General features: G+C 40.3%; 1 protein-coding gene across 1 annotated transcript in view; it reads right to left on the reverse strand.

The window, feature by feature from the left end:
• Window positions 1-1,110: 1,110 nt before the first annotated feature.
• Window positions 1,111-19,718, reverse strand: part of STK17A (serine/threonine kinase 17a) — a 70,451-nt gene continuing 51,843 nt past the window's right edge. The window contains exons 4-8 of the mRNA XM_063922465.1: window positions 10,754-10,898; window positions 7,979-8,105; window positions 7,782-7,830; window positions 7,478-7,657; window positions 1,111-5,932 (exon numbers count right to left, since the gene is read on the reverse strand). Coding sequence (XP_063778535.1) covers window positions 5,587-5,932; window positions 7,478-7,657; window positions 7,782-7,830; window positions 7,979-8,105; window positions 10,754-10,898 — 847 coding nt within the window. The 3' untranslated portion in view covers window positions 1,111-5,586. The remainder of the gene's footprint in view (window positions 5,933-7,477; window positions 7,658-7,781; window positions 7,831-7,978; window positions 8,106-10,753; window positions 10,899-19,718) is intronic.

A 19,718-nucleotide genomic window follows, 5' to 3' on the forward strand; every position in this document is an offset into this window, starting at 1 on the left:
TGAACTTTTAGCAACTTTACATAGTGTATTGTGTATCCAGCAAGGTTGAAATTTGCAGTTTCAAGCTGTATTATATTCACTTACAAGTGAGCTACTAGGCTGGTAAAAAAAAAAAAAAAAGGTATTCATCACCTACGTATAATAGCATTTGAACAAATACTAATGTGAATGCAACCTATGCAGTCACTTGGAACTAGTGACACTGAACCATGAAGCTTACATTCAAATATAGAATGGGTTCAGCCTATGGTGGCCAATCCCGGGATCGGGATCCCGGGATTTAGGCCCAAAAATGGCCGGGATTCAATCCCGGGATTGGAAGCTCCAATCCCGGGGGATTGAGGGATCAGCGTTGAGCGTCCACAGGACACTCAAACGCTGCCCGGCTTCCTGCTTCCAGGTCCCCAGCGCAGCGTGAGAGGTCACACTCCGCTGTTAGCTGCTGCTGGGAGACGCCAGCAGCGTTCACACGGTGTTCCCCTCCCGCCCGCCCACAGTATATGGTAAGTTATATGTGCGGGGCGGGGTGGGGCGAGGGAGTGGCCACCTAGGTAAAAGCCAATTCCGGGTATCCCGGGATTGGACATTTTTCAATCCAGATACCCGGGATTGAAAAAATGGCCCGGGATTGGCTTCCCTAGTTCAGCCTAAAAACTAGTAATTGTCTTTACTGGCTATTGGCAACTAGTTTACTTTAAAGTGGACCTGTCTTCACACCATAGACGCATCCCATTATTTGAGCAGAACCAATGTACAGCTTATACATTTTTAAGGAACTTGTGACATCAGTGAGGCTCTGTCTGACCAATGTACACGAGTTCCTTGTGAATAATTAGACGCTATATTCACATCAGCCGTCTACAGCAATGGTTCTCAACTCCAGCTTCAAGATTTGCCTGGAAGCATGTAAGATAGTTCCTAACCCAGCAAAATAGATTAACGCACTTGTGCATGATTAAACAAATCCAGAAAACATGACCTGTTGGAGGTAATTGAAGAGTACACTTGAGAACCACTGGTCTACATCATTTGTAAAATACTTAAAAAAAAATAAATAAATAAAAAAAAATACTTTAACACACAATAGAAAGAAACTGATAAATTAACATCTACGAGTGGAAAATATCTTTATTATAAACTGCTTCAGAACTGCATGGATTGGCTTTAATGCCTGAAAAATACATCTTTATAAACACATCTTATTTATTCAGTAATAGAGTATACAGCATTTATTAACAGGCTGCTTATAACTTACACATATTAATAGAACTATAGAAAAAACAGCTCCGATTTAAAATTACTGTACAAAAAAAAAAAGGCACGACAAACAAAAATATGAAGACATTGGGGTATATATTCAATAAGAGTCGGATCCATTCCGATATGCATTTGCCGGAATGGATCTCTCATCCCGGCGCTGCCGTTCACCCAGCGCTGCTCTATCCCCGGGCACTGCTCCTCTCTCACCCCGAATCATCAGCTGGGTAGGGTGGATGGAGGAGGCAGAAATGTCATTCCGACTTTTTACAAAGTCGGATTAACATTGTCGGAAGAGGGACCAAATCCGTTTCCGACAGAAGCACGCAGATCGGCGGCTATTCCGCTGATCCACGTGCATTCCGACAAGTCGGATTTCCCAACTTGTCCGGAAAAACGGGTCCTCATTGAATAGGTCGGAACCTCTTCAGACCTATACTGTCGGAAACTGGCGTCTTTCCGACAAGACAGCAGTTTCCAACAGGTATTGAATACACTCCATTGTAGATCTCAGAGCAGCCAAATAAAATCAGTTATTGGCTTTGTAATAAATTGCATGAAATACGAGTATTACCAAATGTGTGTTACTTTTGCAGTGGAGTAAAGAGTAGTCAAACTTATGTAGCTAGAGATTCCATACAGTAAGTAGTAAGAGCTAGCTAGGGTATGTTCTTTGCTTACAGTATGTGCTTAGTAAGCAGAGGCCGCTTGAAAATACAGTGTTCTTTGTCGGCCAGCCCATCACCCAGTTTTCCTGTGATGCTTGCGGGAAACGGGATTAACTGTCACAGCACTAGGTTGTCAATACTGTGAAGGGCCCCATACACTTATGCTACCACATGTTGCAGGCAATCGCCCCGGCAGCCTCCTGGAGGGCAGGAATGCCCAAGATACATCGTATGCCCCCAGGTCGGACCTGACTGAATGTGCAGCACATTTAATTTGGAGGATCTGATCCTCATGGGAACGCACATCGAATTAGATACACCTCCAAAATGCCTGATTTCATCCAATATATTGGGCCAAATGCCCAAAATCGGGCACTATCGCTCTAGTGTATGGGGCCCTTTAGTATCATGGCCCTAATCATTGGTACAGAAGGAATCTACAACAGAATAAAGGATTGTAGTTGGGATCAAATGTTTAATGTTGGAAGAAAAAGGCACTTTATTGCTACCACAATGTTACAGAAAGGTGTGTTGGCAAATGTGCTGCCGTTTACTCCAAGCCAGAGAAAATTCAATGTTGTGTCATTTACACGGGAGTAGTGGTTTGGTAATGGTGTCCAAAGCCTGGGGCAAGTAGAAACCATGAAAAGGGTCCGCTTGTGTGTTTAGGGATACAAACAGAAATACAAAGTTGTTGTTTTTTTTTGTTGGAGAAGAAAAGGTGATAAACTTAAGAACGAACAAAGCAGTACAAGACACAATGTGTGTTTAGTGAACACCAGTATAGTTACACTCACCTATGACTGCCAGGTGACAAATGATTGTTAGTCGATATTCGTATAAACTCTCCAAAAGGGTTTTGCAATCAAAATTATTTATGCACAACCATTCCCTACATAGAGTAAAGTGGTCATTCTGTGAGCTGGACCAACATTAAATAAGTAGCCAATCAACTCCCTGCAATGAATGACATTAATCTGTATGACCAATCCCTAACGAACATGGATGCCACTTTCTCCTTGAATATTCAGCCAGCAAAATGGCTGCCACCACTTTATGTAGATCATGGGCACACTAAGCTTTCTTACAGTCAATTGTAGTTGAAGTTAGAGACAGGTCAGTGACATTATACCATTTACAGAGGAAGAAAATTACATTTTAACCTTTCAGATATTTTAGGATGTGGTGATATAGTACTTTTAAAAATAAAATGTATTGTCATATGGAAGCTACATCAAGGATGTACCATTGTGTGTCTCAAATGCTAGATATGACACCTACTAATAATACATTCGGTCTATAAAATGAAAATTGTAAAAAAAAAAAAAAAAGATTTTTAAAAGGGAACATATGCAATATACATGGTTTAAACTAGACAAAAAACAAAAAAAAAAACTAGGCCACAATATTCTGGTAAAATCACTGAGCCAAATGTGGGATACACACCCAACACACAAACTAGTCTGTTGTTTAACATTCAACTGTGATTCTGCAGTTAGATCTGTACACGGTGACAGCATAGTGCTAGATCTGGTTAGATACACATCTATGGATGTATTTTTCCTGCATGCTGCTGCTTTTTCCTGCGTGCTGCTGGTTCATAATGACCAGCAGACAAAATTGAGACTATAAACAGATCATTGATACCAAAGTCAATTGGATATGCATAACCATTGGGTTTTCAATGTATGCATGTATGTATGTATGTATGTATGTATGTAAATCAAAATTGAACAGGAGACCACAGTCCAGCGCGGGAAACAACCGCAAGCATGCATGTTCTCTCCGAGCTAAAGAGCAAAAAGATAAAAAGCAATCTCCATTTAATAATCCAGTCTCCATGCTGTGAACAGAATATTCTGTGTATCTACCCTTGTATTAATCCAAAGTGTTTATAGAACATGGATACACTGGGCATTAGATACAGCAGTACTCTATACACTCCCCGCTTAGCACAGAGCCTGGGAGAGTGATTCAGGCTATATTAAGTTGCTCATACTTCTAGCTATATTGTTATAGGAGAAGGTTATATCCCAATGTTAGAGGGAAAACAACTATTCCAATTTTAGGGAGGCACTTCTCAAACACAGATAACAGATCCCAGCCTTGGATTTTTCTTTTTTTATGTATAAACCTATCTCGCTGTCTCTGTAACAGTGATGTGCCAACGCCTATTTATAGGTTTCTGATCAACAATGATAAATCAGAATTGTGTTCTAGCTATATGTAATCTTAATACACAGGACAGACCGCATCTCAAATGAAAATGGCATACAATCCGGTGCCCAACTATTACTACTACAACAGATCTCGATAACTGTAGTGCGGAAACAGCCCAAGTGCCAGCAAATCTGTACTGTAAAAAGACTGCTACCACATAAGATCAGCAAAACCCAAGCCGACAGGCAGCTCGAACTGTGCTTTGTGGCGAGGAACATACAGTGGAGAAAGTGAAAGTGCTGATCTGATCTAGAACCATGTGTCACTAACCACTACTAACAAGGTTATACTGTTACAACTGTACCCCAAATTAGAGAATGGGAACCATGTAATTATTGGTAAGAAAGCGGCCTGGCATGTATGGCATGTGTTTTCCTGGTGTTCGGATAACGCTTGGGGTTATGGAGTCCAATGTATCACCTTGATGTTAGAAACCTAGATCTATTGTGCTGCTGCTAGGGAATTAAGCAGTTACAACACATCTTGGCACCTGCTTACTTGGCACTGACTTTCCTAGGATACACTGAAAGGTTATCGTGGTCAGTAAATTACTAAAATCATGTCATTAATGTTTTGCAAGAGTAATTACTTGCTTTATATTAATTGGCTTGGATCTCACACATGTTTTGCCTTATCTTATGTACCAACTTCTAATGAGCAATAAACACTATTTACAAGTTTATAGTAGCTGGATTTTGTTTTCATCAAACAGAATAATTGGCAAATTAAATTTTCCAGGATGTACCAGGTTCTCTTTGCCTTATATCTATATGAAGTGGGGGCAGCTTTTTTTGTTATCTGTTCCAACAGTCATGACACTGCAGCCTATTGGCTCATAAGTAACACGAGATCACTTGGGCCAATTCAATATGAAGGAACTACTAGTGAATGGACAGCCAGCATCTCATGATCATTAATTCAGCTCACAAAAGGGCTGCCTCCACTACCTGGAAGTGGCAAGTACATCTTAAGAACTTTTAGAAGCTTCCCATCACAGTTTGCACTGTACAATATACATCTTTGTTTAACTTATACATCTTTTTCTTAAAATTACATATTTCTACAATGCTACTCAAAGAATTCCAACACTGACCAGTTAGTACGCTGGTGATGTATTCCAATATGGACCCTATGAGACAATACATCCTGCTGCCATTTTAAGAAAACCTCAATAGCACAGGATAATATGATGGTGTTCAGGCACAAGCCAAAAAAAATATAGTAAAATAAATAAATAATAAAAAGAAAATACTCAACATGTAGACAGGTTTTGGCCAGTCTGAGATTTAACATGGCATGGTTGAATTGAATTCATACTGCCATGACAGCCAGTTGCTCTCCTCAGAAGGCTGACTGAAGTCTGTTTCATCAAGAAGCTCAATGACTCTAGAAAGAAAACACCTCCAAGCTCTAAAATTCACACAGTTCCAAGTGTAAGAGCTTAATAAATAAAATCTCCTGGTACATCTTGCAACATCGGCTCCTCAAACTTAAATCGCTTGGTAATGGCTTTAGCTTCAGTTTGTTTTTCCAATTCTGTCTGTCTGCACTGTCCCAAAGTATAAGAAGCCATTAATATTAACTCCTCTGTCACAGTCTGTCCATCTGTGTCTGGATGGGCTGGGCTGGCATCCGGGGAATTGTCCGCTTTGAGCTCATCTTCCTCTTCAACCTCTACAACATGGTTGTCATCTTGTACTTTGTTCATGGCACTAGCATAAGGATCTGGAAGATCACCTTGGGCGATCCATGGATGATGGAGACAGTCCTCTGCTGTTGCTCGCCCTCTGTAAAATAAAATATGGTTTGAATACTTTGTTCTTAAAATTGTAGGAGATGGATAGACTTCTTAATTTGCAACAATGTAACCTATTTTAGAATAGGTCAATAAATCCAGAACTCGGACATAAACAGAATAACCTGTAAGATATGCTGCCACCATGAAAATACTGAGGACCAACTGGTGAATCTTTAGATAGAAAACTCCTCACTTAACTTTGAGGGTGAAGGTCTGTAGGAATTTTAAAGGACCAATAAACATAAAATAGAAGTGTTCTCAAGTACCATATAGAGGACAACCGCTGATTGGTTGAGCATGATCTCTCGATTTTAATCTTCCCTATCAAGCAATGATCCTACCTTCCCTTTCAAACTTTACCCTTTAAGGCAGGCATGTCCAAACTGCAGCCCTCCAACTGTTGAGAAACGACATATCCCAGCATTCCCTGACACAGTTTTGCTGTCAAAGAATGCTAAAGCTGTGTCAGGGCATGCTGGGATGTATAGTTTCTCAACAGCTGGAGGGCCGCAGTTTGGACATGCCTGCTTTAAGGGAAGTGTTGTCTGCTACAAAGTATGGTGGGTAAAGTAAAGTAAAGTGAGACCGTGAGGAAGTAATGGCAAAATAATGCAATGACAGCCTGTAAATATTTTATTTGCTTAAAGAACCATCATCAGGATCTGGATTCCTGTATTTGAAACCAAACTGATTTGTTAGGTTAACTTACATTTAAATAAAACCAAAAACCTGTTCCAAAATGGCCTTTTTGGTACATATAAGGTCATTCACATCATCAGGCCCTGTCCCAGTGGAGCTTGTAACCTATATTCCCCTACTGGGATCCGGTCATGTGACCGGCGATCGGGATCCTGGTAGTCACCATGGCGACACCAGGATCCCGAACAATCACGGCGCACACAATACCGACACACAGGCACTGTTTCCACTCGTGGGTGTCTACGACATGCATAGAGTGGGAATAGAACCTATGGCGAGCCACCGAGCCCGCAAGGAGCTTTGTTGCACTCGCTCACCTCACTACCAACCACTACACCTAGAGATGGTACTTTATTTATTCTATGAAATGGTAACGATATATTATCGTACTGCCAACATGACAGACCTATGGGTTTTTTTTTTGTTCAGTAACAAACATAGAAAGTAATCACTTTAGCCCAGTCAGTGCAATACAGAAAAAGGACTTGCGAGGCAGGAGGACATTCTATGAAGCATGACAAGCATTCTGCAAATTTGGACAAAAGAGGGACTCAATGTTTGTGTAGTAGACATGAAGCATGTAATTGTAGGATATTCTTAAAAAGGTATAGAGCCAGTTTCCTAGCCCTGAATAACCAGGGAATCTGGTCCAGCAAACCTCAAATTTTGTCACGGTTATCAGGAACCAACACCCATCAAGACTGCATGAAACATGCACCGTAAGCAGTAATACAAAGCACCAGACGTGTACACTCCGCAGTTACCAAGTGATCTTGTAGAAGGAAGGGAGCTGTGAGAACGGAGATAACGTGAGGAAATGGAAACAACTACTCACTCAGGCTCCCGAACTAGGAGTCCTCTGATGAAATCAACTGCAGATTCCGATATTCCTTCAAAGTCACCATCTGTGTAACTGACATTCAGCTGAGAAATGTTGAGGAAGGTGTGCTGCTTGTCATCGCCCAGGAAAGGGGAGATTCCTGTGAGCATGACATAGGCCAATACACCAATACTCCTGTTAAAAGAAACAATACAGTGTTACGCCTTATCCTATTACTAGCACTCCATTATGTAGTTTCTATATCTTGCAAATAAAAACGCACATGGCAAGTTAGTAATTCGTTAGTAATTGCACTTACCACATATCTGTGGATGTACTGATGGGCTCATAACTCAGGATTTCAGGCGCTGAAAAAGGAGGAATACCATTACACTACTCAGAGGTTCAAGTGTGCTGTTAAATAAATAACTAAAAACATTTCTTTACAGCCAACCATCATCAGAACTTTTCTAATAAAAGAAATACTCAGTTGCTATATACGGTCACGATACATACCAACATATTCTGGGGTCCCCATGATTTCTCTTAATTCTTCATTGTTATTCACTATTCTAGAAAGGCCGAAGTCCACTATCTTTATGTCCCCCAATGGACAGTCACTTGTAAGTAGAATGTTCTGTGGCTACACATGAAGGGAACAGAGAAAAAAAATGTGCCTAATTAATGCATTCCTACAGACTATACAATTACTGCTAATCCATACAATAGGAGCGATTAATTCTCTACAAATATGTAAAAAAAAAATGTTTTTTTTTTTAAATTGCAATCAGTAGCCAGCAAAATATATGAGTAATGCTACAGAGTAATGTACCCTGGAGACCATACTTAATTATTACCTCAATAACCGAGATAATAATTAAGATCATGTGCTATCCTTATGACTATTCTTAAAACCTTGACTGTCAGTTTGCCTTGAAGACCGTGGTTGGGAAGCCCTACCTTATATGCCCACTACTTCCTATGGACTGAATAAACTTAATAGAGTAACTAAAAGTTAACATTTTACTTAATTAGTTCTATAGATAGATATGGGGAGGTCTAAGCCGGAATATCCCCCCTCCCAAGGCAACGACCCGCTTGATGTATGCGCCGGGCCCAGGCAGCATCTGTAACAGGACGCACCGCGGGAGCAGGCGTCAGCCCAGAGTCTCTGGTAGTACCCCAAAGCTAAACTCAAGTCTCTCTGACAGAAGTGGACCCCGGTAATTCCCACAAGTAACCACTTAACGGCCGCAACGGCAGCGCTCAGACATCTGTATTATTTTAGAGAAATCCGAGAAAGACTCCAGTCTCTACATTCCATTGTGTAAGATACCCTTTACCCCTACAGTGGGAACGGATTTCCAGCAATTTCATTGGACAATAACGAACATTACAGGTTTTGAATTATCAGTATGATTAAAAAATGTATTATTTATTTAACATCACTGTAAACGGTCAATGTTTGTGTACGTAGGTTTAATGCCCATTTTCACATTGTTGCGCAGTTTATTTTAAGAACAGTGTTGCACCGAAACATTAACATTTGCCGTCATCATTAATGCCAACATAGGTGCATGCAAACAAATAACTGCTTTCCTTTAACGGCGAGAAGTCCGTTGCACATCAGCGCATGTACCCAGGGGTTGAGCGAGCAGTGCAGATTTGATTAAATTACTTTGGTTTTATTTGAAGATGTTACAGGTGTAAATCCTATTACCCAAAAGTTGCCATTAAAGCGGCAAAAGGCACTGCAATTTCACCTCCTTGCGGTCCAAACTCATGGATTCTTGTACACCGCCCTATGGGGCTACAAACAAAACTCTGCAAGTAAGGCAGTACTATAGGTTTAGCATACGGCTGCACTTACGGCGGGTAATAGGGATGACTCCATGTGATGTAAAAAAAACACTGTAGTAAGTCTGTTTCACACAGAACAAGCCCCATTCAGGATGTTTGACCCAGACAAACTAAGTACTGTGGCAAAAGGACCATAGGTGTCATTTGGAGCCCTGGGGATTCTGGGGAACAGCACAGTATAAAAGGTAAGTATATTTTTGAGCATGTGAAATAAAGCGGATACTATGCAGGCCATCATTCTGCATTTCCTACAGTATATTTTTATGTGCTGGCTAACCAGCTTAACTATGGGAGCTTTACAGATAGCACACTGTTGTCCATTGCTGGCAAAGTATTGTCAGCATGTGCTGTACCCAACATACACATGAATCATTACACAGTTGTCTTCATCAGTAAAGGCTGCACCCAGCAATTACAGCATTACCCAAGTGTCGGAGGTTGTTTCACTCTGCCACAATGAGGAGCAGCCAGACTAGTGAAGTGTTTATGCAAGACTAAGCATTCTGACTATCATGATTTAAGATGTTCAATCTTATTACTTGCCAAATAAATCGTACCTTTGTACAAATGCTTTTAGTTTGCTGCCCTTTATACACACAGATTTGTTTTTACACAATACAGCAAAAAAAAAGTTATGAGTTCCAAAGAGCCTGAAATACGACTTATTACCACTACTAATCCTGCAACGCCCAGTGATTCAGCGAGCTAACTGCAGTCTGCTAGAAAGGGAGACCTGCTTCCTGCAAGCTATTTAATGGAGAAAGATATTTACTTTACCCACTGTACTTTGTGAAGTGCATAAGGGATAATAGCAAATACCTTTTAAATGGCTACAATCTATTTAATTCTGAAAATTAAGTGTGTGCTTAAGATTTTACTTGTTTTTATTTCCCAGAACTCAAACTGCCTAATGCTCCGTGAGTAGCCATTTGTCCGGCACAAAGTACAGATATTACTGCATTTAGTGCTGCAGGTTAAAACATTAGAACGGGATTTGTTTGACTGGCAGTTGCCCGTCTCACTAGAACGAGCTCTGCAGCCAGAGGATCAATTATTGAAGTATTATTTCCTCTAATCACAATGGGTCTGTGTATCCGGATGTTTACACACATACACACACTAAAAACATCCCAACCAACCTCAATATTTTGGCCAGTTTTTTTTTTTTTCTTATTTTGGGTTTTTAAATACTTTTTTTACCCATTAATAAATTGCATTTTTGTTAATTTGCATCTTGAAGAGAGATTTAGGTCTTATTCCACAAAGAAGGATGACCATTAGAATAGACAAAGCTGTCCCTATAGTTCATAATAGTCACTGATATCCAGAAGCTACTAAAATTTGTGTAAGTAATATTAACTGAAACCTCAGAAGCGCTGCGGACAGGAGAAACCAGCAGACATATAAAAGCTTCTATTGAGCTGTACTTACCTTCAGGTCAAGATGCACCAAATTGTGTCGGTGTAAAAATGAAACTCCTTTTAATATCTGTCTCATAAGCCTCTGGACATCCATCTCTTTGAAAGCCTCTTCCCTTTCTGCTACACACTGGTTGAAGATTTCACCGCCAGCAGCACTGTGCGACAGAAACAAAAGTAATGGGTACACCACCATAGAAAGAACAAACTGCATTACGAGGCTATTGGGGGAGCCACATCTTGACTAAACATTGTAAGAAAAAAAAAAAAAACCCAGATGCCACAACTTAATGTACAGCATACTGCAAGCAACGTTAGACTTTTGGTGATATTCAATGAAGCGCGAGATCTGCATGATGTGTGGCAGGACGCACTGTAATTACAGACGGGAAGTCTTGCTTGTACCTATATGGGGTGTAAGCAAAAAACAAAAAAAAGTTTCCTTCCTGGATAACCCAGGTTATATCAATACATAATGTTTCCACGGAGCCTTGTAGCCTCCTCTGACTTGAGCTGTGCCTTAAAGGGCACTAATGTACTGGTAAAACGACTAAGGGGGACATGTACTAAGCAGTGATAAAAGTGGAGAAGTGAGCCAGTGGAGAAGTTACCCATGGCAACCAATCAGCTGCTCTGTATATGTTTATAGTATGCAAATTATAAATGTTACGTCAATACTGATAGGTTGCCATGGGCAACTTCTCCACTGGCTCACTACTCCACTTTTATCACTACAGTTCGTACATGTCCCCCTAAAACTGCAGGACAAAGAATGCGAGCTCTAGAAGTGTTTTATCAGATTATTGTACTGGAAGCACGTATAACACAGAATATAAAAAAGGGTCAATCTAATTTTACAAAGTTTAGCACAGAAGAGCCTAATAGAAAAAAAAAAACCTTAATCCTATTTTAATGCACTCTCCAGGTATTACATGGCTGCAAATGCATCAACACGAGCACTCAATTTCTTCAAGTCCTAGACACTAAATAAATTATATATGATGGACAGTCCAGTATAGAAGCTATGACATAAGGTATTAGTATATTACAAGATGTATGAAACCAAAACGCCTAAAATGCAGTTTGTTTTGCATGTCCCATGTATAGGTAGCAGTTCTCTTGTAGCTAGACCTATTTCTCCACATGTCAATTCATGATAAATCCTCTTTTCATTACATTGGGAGGATTTGGGCATTCTACTGTAATTAAACTTTTTTCCCAGCAGTCTTTTAAAACAATCATAAAAGATCACTGTAATTATGTTAAACATAATGCTAATAGAAATGTATTCAACAATTGTCTGGAGGATGTTACATAATGAAGGTGAAGACAGAATAATTTCCGTAGTGAAGCTTATTTATGAATTGGGAGGGGGCTGAACAAAAGCCCCAAAACTGAGATTTGCAGTGCACGGCCAGCTTCTGCAGACACAGAATAGTGCCTCTGAGATACACAATGGAGGAGGCCTACAGCAATGGCACACAATGAGAATAGCTTGTGTAACCGCTTACATCATCATTTGGCTGCTTTTACAAGGGGACTAAGATAAGAGCTGGAGCTGGTGGAAAAAAAAAAAAAAAAGGAAAAGTAGACTGAAGGATAGCACAAACCTGCACATTAATTACACCAATTAAATACATTTAAAAAGTATCACCAAAATAGTGTGTCTGCTCTGCTTATAGATTCATTTTATGTGCTCCAGCTTCTGCAGCAATGAGCAATGGCAGGAACATGATTTTAGCTTTTCTTCCATAATAGGACAAATATGGACAGATTCCAATAGTGGTCTTTATCTGAGGTACAGGAAGAAGGAGACCACATCCTCTGTCTAGCTTAATTATGCTTTTATCTTGCTAGCAGCAAAAAAACCAAAACAAAAATATGCAGTATGTATGAGTTTTGAAGAAGAAAAAAAAAAAAAACCACCACACAAAAGTATGCTGTTCATTAGGGATGGTAATCTGTGGGTTAACTATCGATGATAAACATTGATGGTTTAAACAAAAACATCAGCAGGTGAATAATTGATTGTTTCACCCATCAATGGTCACCAACTGTTCTATTACTTACTGGGCTGAGGACCAATAAGAGGTGGAGGTTGGGGGGGGACCTTTGGATATCCACCAGGGACTGTAAAACCATCTGCCATCAACAGTTAACAGCCAAAGGTTTGTAACCATCCCGGCCCTACTGTTTATGCATCATTCTGCCAGACAAACTGGATGTGTTATATTGCCTTCATGTTGTCGCTTACATAGTAAGATAGTACAGATAGTATAATATACAGGAAGGAATACTTTGGTTGAATACACCTTGGTCTTTTGTTTGATGACACAATAGCTCAAACAAACATAAAAGACAATATCAATTGGATGTGTTACCCAACAGCGTCACAAAAAGGCTGAATAGTTTTACACACAATATACTATTTCTAGCTTCTACACACAATACACTATTTTCAGCTTCTAGTCTAGTGATATTAAGTAATAATGACAGAGACCATGAATGCGTCTTTAGATGCACATTACCTTTTACTTTCCTAGTTGTTTAGTTGTGAATCCTGTTTCTATCTTATGCCAACATCTATTGTGCAGGCAGCACCTGAGCATTCTATAAAGGACCACAAAGCACCAGGATTCCTTCATTACTTAACTCCTGCATGTTTAGGAGTAACATGGCATGGATTTCATAAACCTGCCGCCACCCAAAAGAAGCTAAAAAATGTGTGTATATAGTATGGACACAGAGAGCAATTCTCCTTTAACATTTACAAACATCAGTCCCTTGAAAACATTGTGGTAAAAAAATAAAAAAAGGGGGTCTGTCATTCCATCTGTTTTGTAAGATGTACTGTGAGTTTATGTCTCAGATTGCATTTGTTTAATAAGTTTATATAAAAATCGGTTGCTGGATGAAATTTGAATTTTAATGGTAAAATTACAATAGTGCACCCTCAGAATTTGTTGACACTTTTTTTACTAATTCATGCAAGTTCAATAAAATTATCAAAATCGTAATTGAATCACGGCACCCTAGCGTATCACAATTTTTCTCACCGCACCCCTTGGCCAAATGTTTCTTATTGAGAAATTTAGAAAAAAAGAAATATTAAAATCAAGTAAATGATGGTTTATAGGTCATCCTTAGGTTCAAATGATGTGGTGAGGGACAAGATTTGCTTCTGTTTGTCCACATATTTTATGATTGGCAGCCACCAGACTAGTTTTGCCTATTACATTGAAAGTTAATAGTTTGAATTTGTCCTAGACCAACCTGAGGCACCCCAGTGTGCAACGACACACAGTTTGAGAACCACTGACCTATATGATTATCTGCCAGATCTTTCTGGTTGGAATGAAAATCTGGTAATAGATGAAAGCAAATGACAATCAACCATTTGCTCCCAAACACTTACAAATTTTCAACAGCAATACAGAATGATCGTATTAAGTTATTTTTTTTTTTATACAGGTTGAGTATCCCATATCCAAATATTCTGAAATACGGAATATTCCGAAATACGGACTTTTTTGCGTGAGAGTGAGATAGTGAAACCTTTGTTTTTTGATTCATCAATGTACACAAACTTTGTTTAATACACACAGTTATTAAAAATATTGTATTAAATTACCTTCAGGCTGTGTGTATAAGGTGTATATGTAACATAAATGAATTGTGTGAATGTACATACACTTTGTTCAATGCACAAAGTTACAAAAAATATTGGCTAAAATTACCTTCAGGCTGTGTGTATAAGGTGTATATGAAACATAAATGCATTCTGTGCTTAGACTTCGGTCCCATCGCCATGATCTCTCATTATGGTATGCAATTATTCAGAAATATGGAAAAATCCCATATCCAAAATACATCTGGTCCCAAGCATTTTGGATAAGGGATACTCAACCTGTATTACCAGTTATTTATATAGCACACATATTCCACAGCACTTTAGAGAATATATTTGGATTCACATCAGTCATGAAGCTAAATTAGAATAGCGCGTTTAACCTGTAAACTAAAAATTTCCCTCTCAAAAAAAAAAAAAAAAGTCAGATATTGCGGCTTTCAAAAAAAAAAAAAAAAAAAAATCTATATATACAGTATATTTAAAGAAAAAAACATCTAAATATTTTATGAAAAAACAAAAAAACAAAACATAGTTAGGGGCTATATAGCATCATGCAGCCCAAGCGTTAAAAAGTCTGTGCCCCCCCCCCCTCCCGGTTGCTCCTCCGCCTCACCTGTTTGCAGAGCGCTGCAAAGCGTGGGTGATAGGCAGCTGATCTCTTCACATGCAGAGATCAACATAGATGTGTTGTGGAAGGGAACTATGTTCCCCTCCCAGTACGTTTAGTTCCGGCGCCCTAGAATGCCACCCACATGACATTCTGGAGCGCGATTTCGGCAGTCCAATACCGCCTCGTCACTCCCAAAGGGCTGCTGCAGCAGGAGGAAATGCAGAACGGGTTTCCTCCATACAGCGGAGGACACAGCAAGGCAGCACCAGGTAACAGACTCCTGGCTGCGGATGTATCACATACGATTATGCCAGGTAAGTGGTTAAATAAACATTCAAAAAGGCAATTTTGAAGCAGTCCTGCTGCCTAAACAAAGTGGCTTTTTGTAAAGCGGTCCTTAAATACTGCATGTCTTGGTTGGTTTGAGTTCTGAAGTCTACTGTTCATGGTCACCCATTAATCCTTTATCCAATGTCCCATCCCAATACCTCTCCTTAACACCCATCCCTCATGTTATTTATTGCCCAACAAAATGCGGCTAGTCTTCACCAAAACCCTATAATATATATATATATATATATATATATATATATATATATATATACCGTATATACTCGAGTATAAGCCGAGTTTTTCAGCACATTTTTTGTGCTGAAAAAGCCCCCCCTCGGCTTATACTCGAGTGATGCTCCAGGACCACAATCAAAAGTTCCTGCTTCCGGTTGAGCGGCCAGTGCCGGCATCAAGGGGGTGCTGGGGCCACAACTGTCCCGGGCCCGGCCTCTCTGACAGCGAGTGGAGGGCCCGGGTCGCATGCCACCCGCCAGCGGTGTATTGGGCTGGAGTCTTGCTGGACAGGACCCCTTTCTTATTAGTAGCCACGGCCCGTTCTCAGTGACATCACCGCAGCCGCACTTTACATGCACAGATCGGGAAAGGCTGAGCTGTGTAACTTTGAAGCTGTGTGTGTTAGCGGTAACGGCGGTGAGGTCCGGCCGGGTGACTGTTCAGCAAGTGAGATACGCGCTGCACTGCCGCCGCTGCTGCTCTTGCTGAACAGTCACCCGGCCGGACCTCACCACCGTTGCCGCTAACACACACAGCTTCAAAGTTACACAGCTCAGCCTTTCCCGATCTGTGCATGTAAAGTGCGGCTGCGGAGAGCATCAACAGTGCAGTATCTCATGGCCCAGCTGCTTAACTTCCTAGTGACGGCTGATAGCTCTGCAGGACAGCAGCACCAATAGTCGTTCCTCCCTCCCAGCTGGCCTGAATGACAGCAGCTGCAGCCAAACAGCCGCACCAAATACAGCCCCTCTCACTTTTTGATGGCTGATGGCGGAACCATCCAATCAGTGGCTGGCACCGCTGAGGCTGAACAACCACTAGAAGTAAAAAGAACGTCCTCCCGACTCCCGGATGTTAGGACCATGCTGAGTGTCGTTTGGGATCCTGTGCTGTGTTTCAGGTACCACCAGTTTATCTATGCAATTTGGTAGTGTCCTGAATAATGTACAAGCAGCAAAGAGCTGATGTGCCCTGGCCGGGGGCTGCTGGCATGTATGTTAGACCCCTCCATGCCTGGGGAGTGGGCGGCAAGTTACTCCTCATACAGGGCTGCAATTATACATGTGTATGTAGTGTTGTATCAGATGCTGGAGCCGCCAAATACTGTATACATGCAGTTACATGTGTGTGTGTGCATATTATATGTTTGTGTGTGTACGTGTGTATATATAAATCTTTTCTTGCGCATCAACATGCTCGCTGTGCGAATGGATGTGTACGGCTAGAGCTGCATTTCCCACCCTAGGCTTATACTCGAGTCAATAAGTTTTCCCAGTTTTTTGTGGTAAAATTAGGTGCCTCGGCTTATATTCGGGTCGACTTATACTCGAGTATATATATATATATATATATATATATATATATATATATATATATATATATATATATATATATATATATATATATAATCTCAAAGAAACAGACGGCACTCAGAGACTTGAAGAAATGAATATACAAAGCTGTATTCAAAATCGACGTTTCGGGGTACAACCCCCTTTCTCAAGATTGTCTGTTATGCTGTGATGCAATCTTGAGAAAGGGGGTTGTACCCCGAAACGTCAATTTTGAATACAGCTTTGTATATTCATTTCTTCAAGTCCCTGAGTGCCGTCTGTTTCTTTGGAATTTGTACATTATCTTTTGGATGGAGCACCTGAGCCCTAAGTATTCAATTATTTGAGTGCCGGCTGCCTGTGGATAGAGACATAGATTATATATATATATATATATATATATATATATATATATATATATATATATATATATATATATATATATATATATATATATATATATATTATATATATATATATATAATATAATATAATATAATATAATATACACGCGCACACACACACAGAAAAAAACCACAGCACTCACCACACCAGAAGCGGGGCACAGCTATGCACTTACCACTCACAGGGTGGGGTGCATGTAACACAGCACTCTCCACCACAAAAGCGGGGTACACAGCTGTACTTACCACTCACAGGGCGGGGTGCATGTAGCCCATGACCACATCGCTCTAATAAATACAAACAAAGAACCCAGCACTCAAAGTAAACTCACTTATCCTCAACAATTCAATAAATAAATGATGGGGGTTTAGTTGGTGGATTGGCCAATGCACGGAAGCCTGCATACCGATTTTCAAGGTACCCCACCTTCATGCAGGTCCTACACTATCACAGAGTCTTAAAACCTGACTACTTCACTGCTGTTACACACATCATCTGCCTGCTAGATTTAATGTGTACCTGCCACAGACTTTATGGCTTTTAAAGGCGCACTGGCTCAACGATGATTGCTAAGGAACAGCTGAGACAGGTTCAGGATAATAAAGTCCACACAGGGGTGCATGAGAAAGCTAGTGGCCACGGTTAATAAGAGCTAACCATAGATTAACCCCATAGCTGTGCCCCGCTTCTGGTGTGGTGAGTGCTGTGGTTTTTTCTGTGTGTATACGATGGGGTTAATCTATGGTTAGCTCTTATTAACCGTGGCCACTAGCTTTCTCATGCACCCCTGTGTGGACTTTATTATCCTGAACCTGTCACAGCTGTTCCTTAGCAATTATCGTTGAGCCAGTGCAATAGGTGACTAGGGTGCCTTTAAAAGCCATAAAGTCTGTGGCAGGTACACATTAAATCTAGCAGGCAGATGATGTGTGCAACAGCAGTGAAGTAGTCAGGTTTTAAGACTCTGTGATAGTGTAGGACCTGCATGAAGGTGGGATACCTTGAAAATCGGTATGCAGGCTTCCGTGCATTGGCCAATCCACCAACTAAACCCCCATCATTTATTTATTGAATTGTTGAGGATAAGCGAGTTTACTTTGGCGAGTGCTGGGTTCTTTGTTTATATATATATATATATATATATATATATATATATATATATATATATATATATATATATATATATACACACATATATATATATATATATATATATATATATATATATACACACACACACACACACACACACACACACACACATACACACACAGTTGTGCTCATAAGTTTACATACCCTAGCTGTGATTTTCTGGCCAATTTGTCAGAGAGTATGAATGATAACTCACAAACTTTTCTTTCACTCATGGTTAGTGGTTGGGTGATGCCATTTATTGTCAAACAACTGTGTTTACTCTTTTTAAATCATAATGACAACAGAAACTACGCAAATGACCCTGATCAAAAGTTTACATACCCTGGAGATTTTGGCCTGATAACATACATACAAGTTGACACAAACGGGTTTGAATGGCTACTAAAGGTAACCATCCTCACCTGTGTTCTGTTTGCATGTAATCAGTGTGTGTGTGTGTATAAAAGTTCAGTGAGTTTCTGGACTCCTGAAAGACCCTTGCATCTTTCATCTAGTGCTGCACTGACGTGTCTGGATTCTGAGTCACGGGGAAAGCAAAGGAATTGTCAAAGGATCTGCGGGAAAAGGTAATGGAACTGTATAAAACAGGAAAGGGATATAAAAAGATATCCAAGCAATTGAGAATGCCAATCAGCAGCGTACAAACTCTAATTAAGAAGTGGAAAATTAGGGTTTCTGTGGAAACCAAATCACGGTCAGGTAGACCAACAAAAATTTCAACCACAACTGCCAGGAAAATTGTTTGGGATGCAAAGAAAAATCCACAAATAACTTCAGCTGAAATACAGGACTCTCTGAAAAAAAAAAAGTGGTGTGGTTGTTTCAAGATGCACAATAAGGAGGCATTTGAAGAAAAATGGGCTGCATGGTCGAGTCACCAGAAGAAAGCCATTACTACGCAAATGCCACAAAGCATCCCGCTTACAATACACCAAACAGCCCAGAGACAAGCCTCAAAACTTCTGGAACAAAGTCATTTGGAGTGATGAGACCAAAATTGAACTTTTTGGCCACAACCATAAACGTTACATTTGGAGAGGAGTCAACAAGGCCTATGATGAAAGGTACACCATTCCTACTGAGAAACACGGAGGTGGATCGCTGATGTTTTGGGGATGTGTGAGCTACAAAAGGCACTGGAAACTTTAACAAAATTGATGGCAAGATGAATGCAGCATGTTATCAGAAAATACTGGAGGAAAATTTGCACTCATCAGCCCGGAAGCTGCGCATGGGACGTACTTGGACGTTCCAACATGACAATGATCCAAAACAC

This window comes from Pseudophryne corroboree, chromosome 5 (assembly GCF_028390025.1).
Source record: "Pseudophryne corroboree isolate aPseCor3 chromosome 5, aPseCor3.hap2, whole genome shotgun sequence".
Lineage (NCBI taxonomy): Eukaryota > Metazoa > Chordata > Amphibia > Anura > Myobatrachidae > Pseudophryne > Pseudophryne corroboree.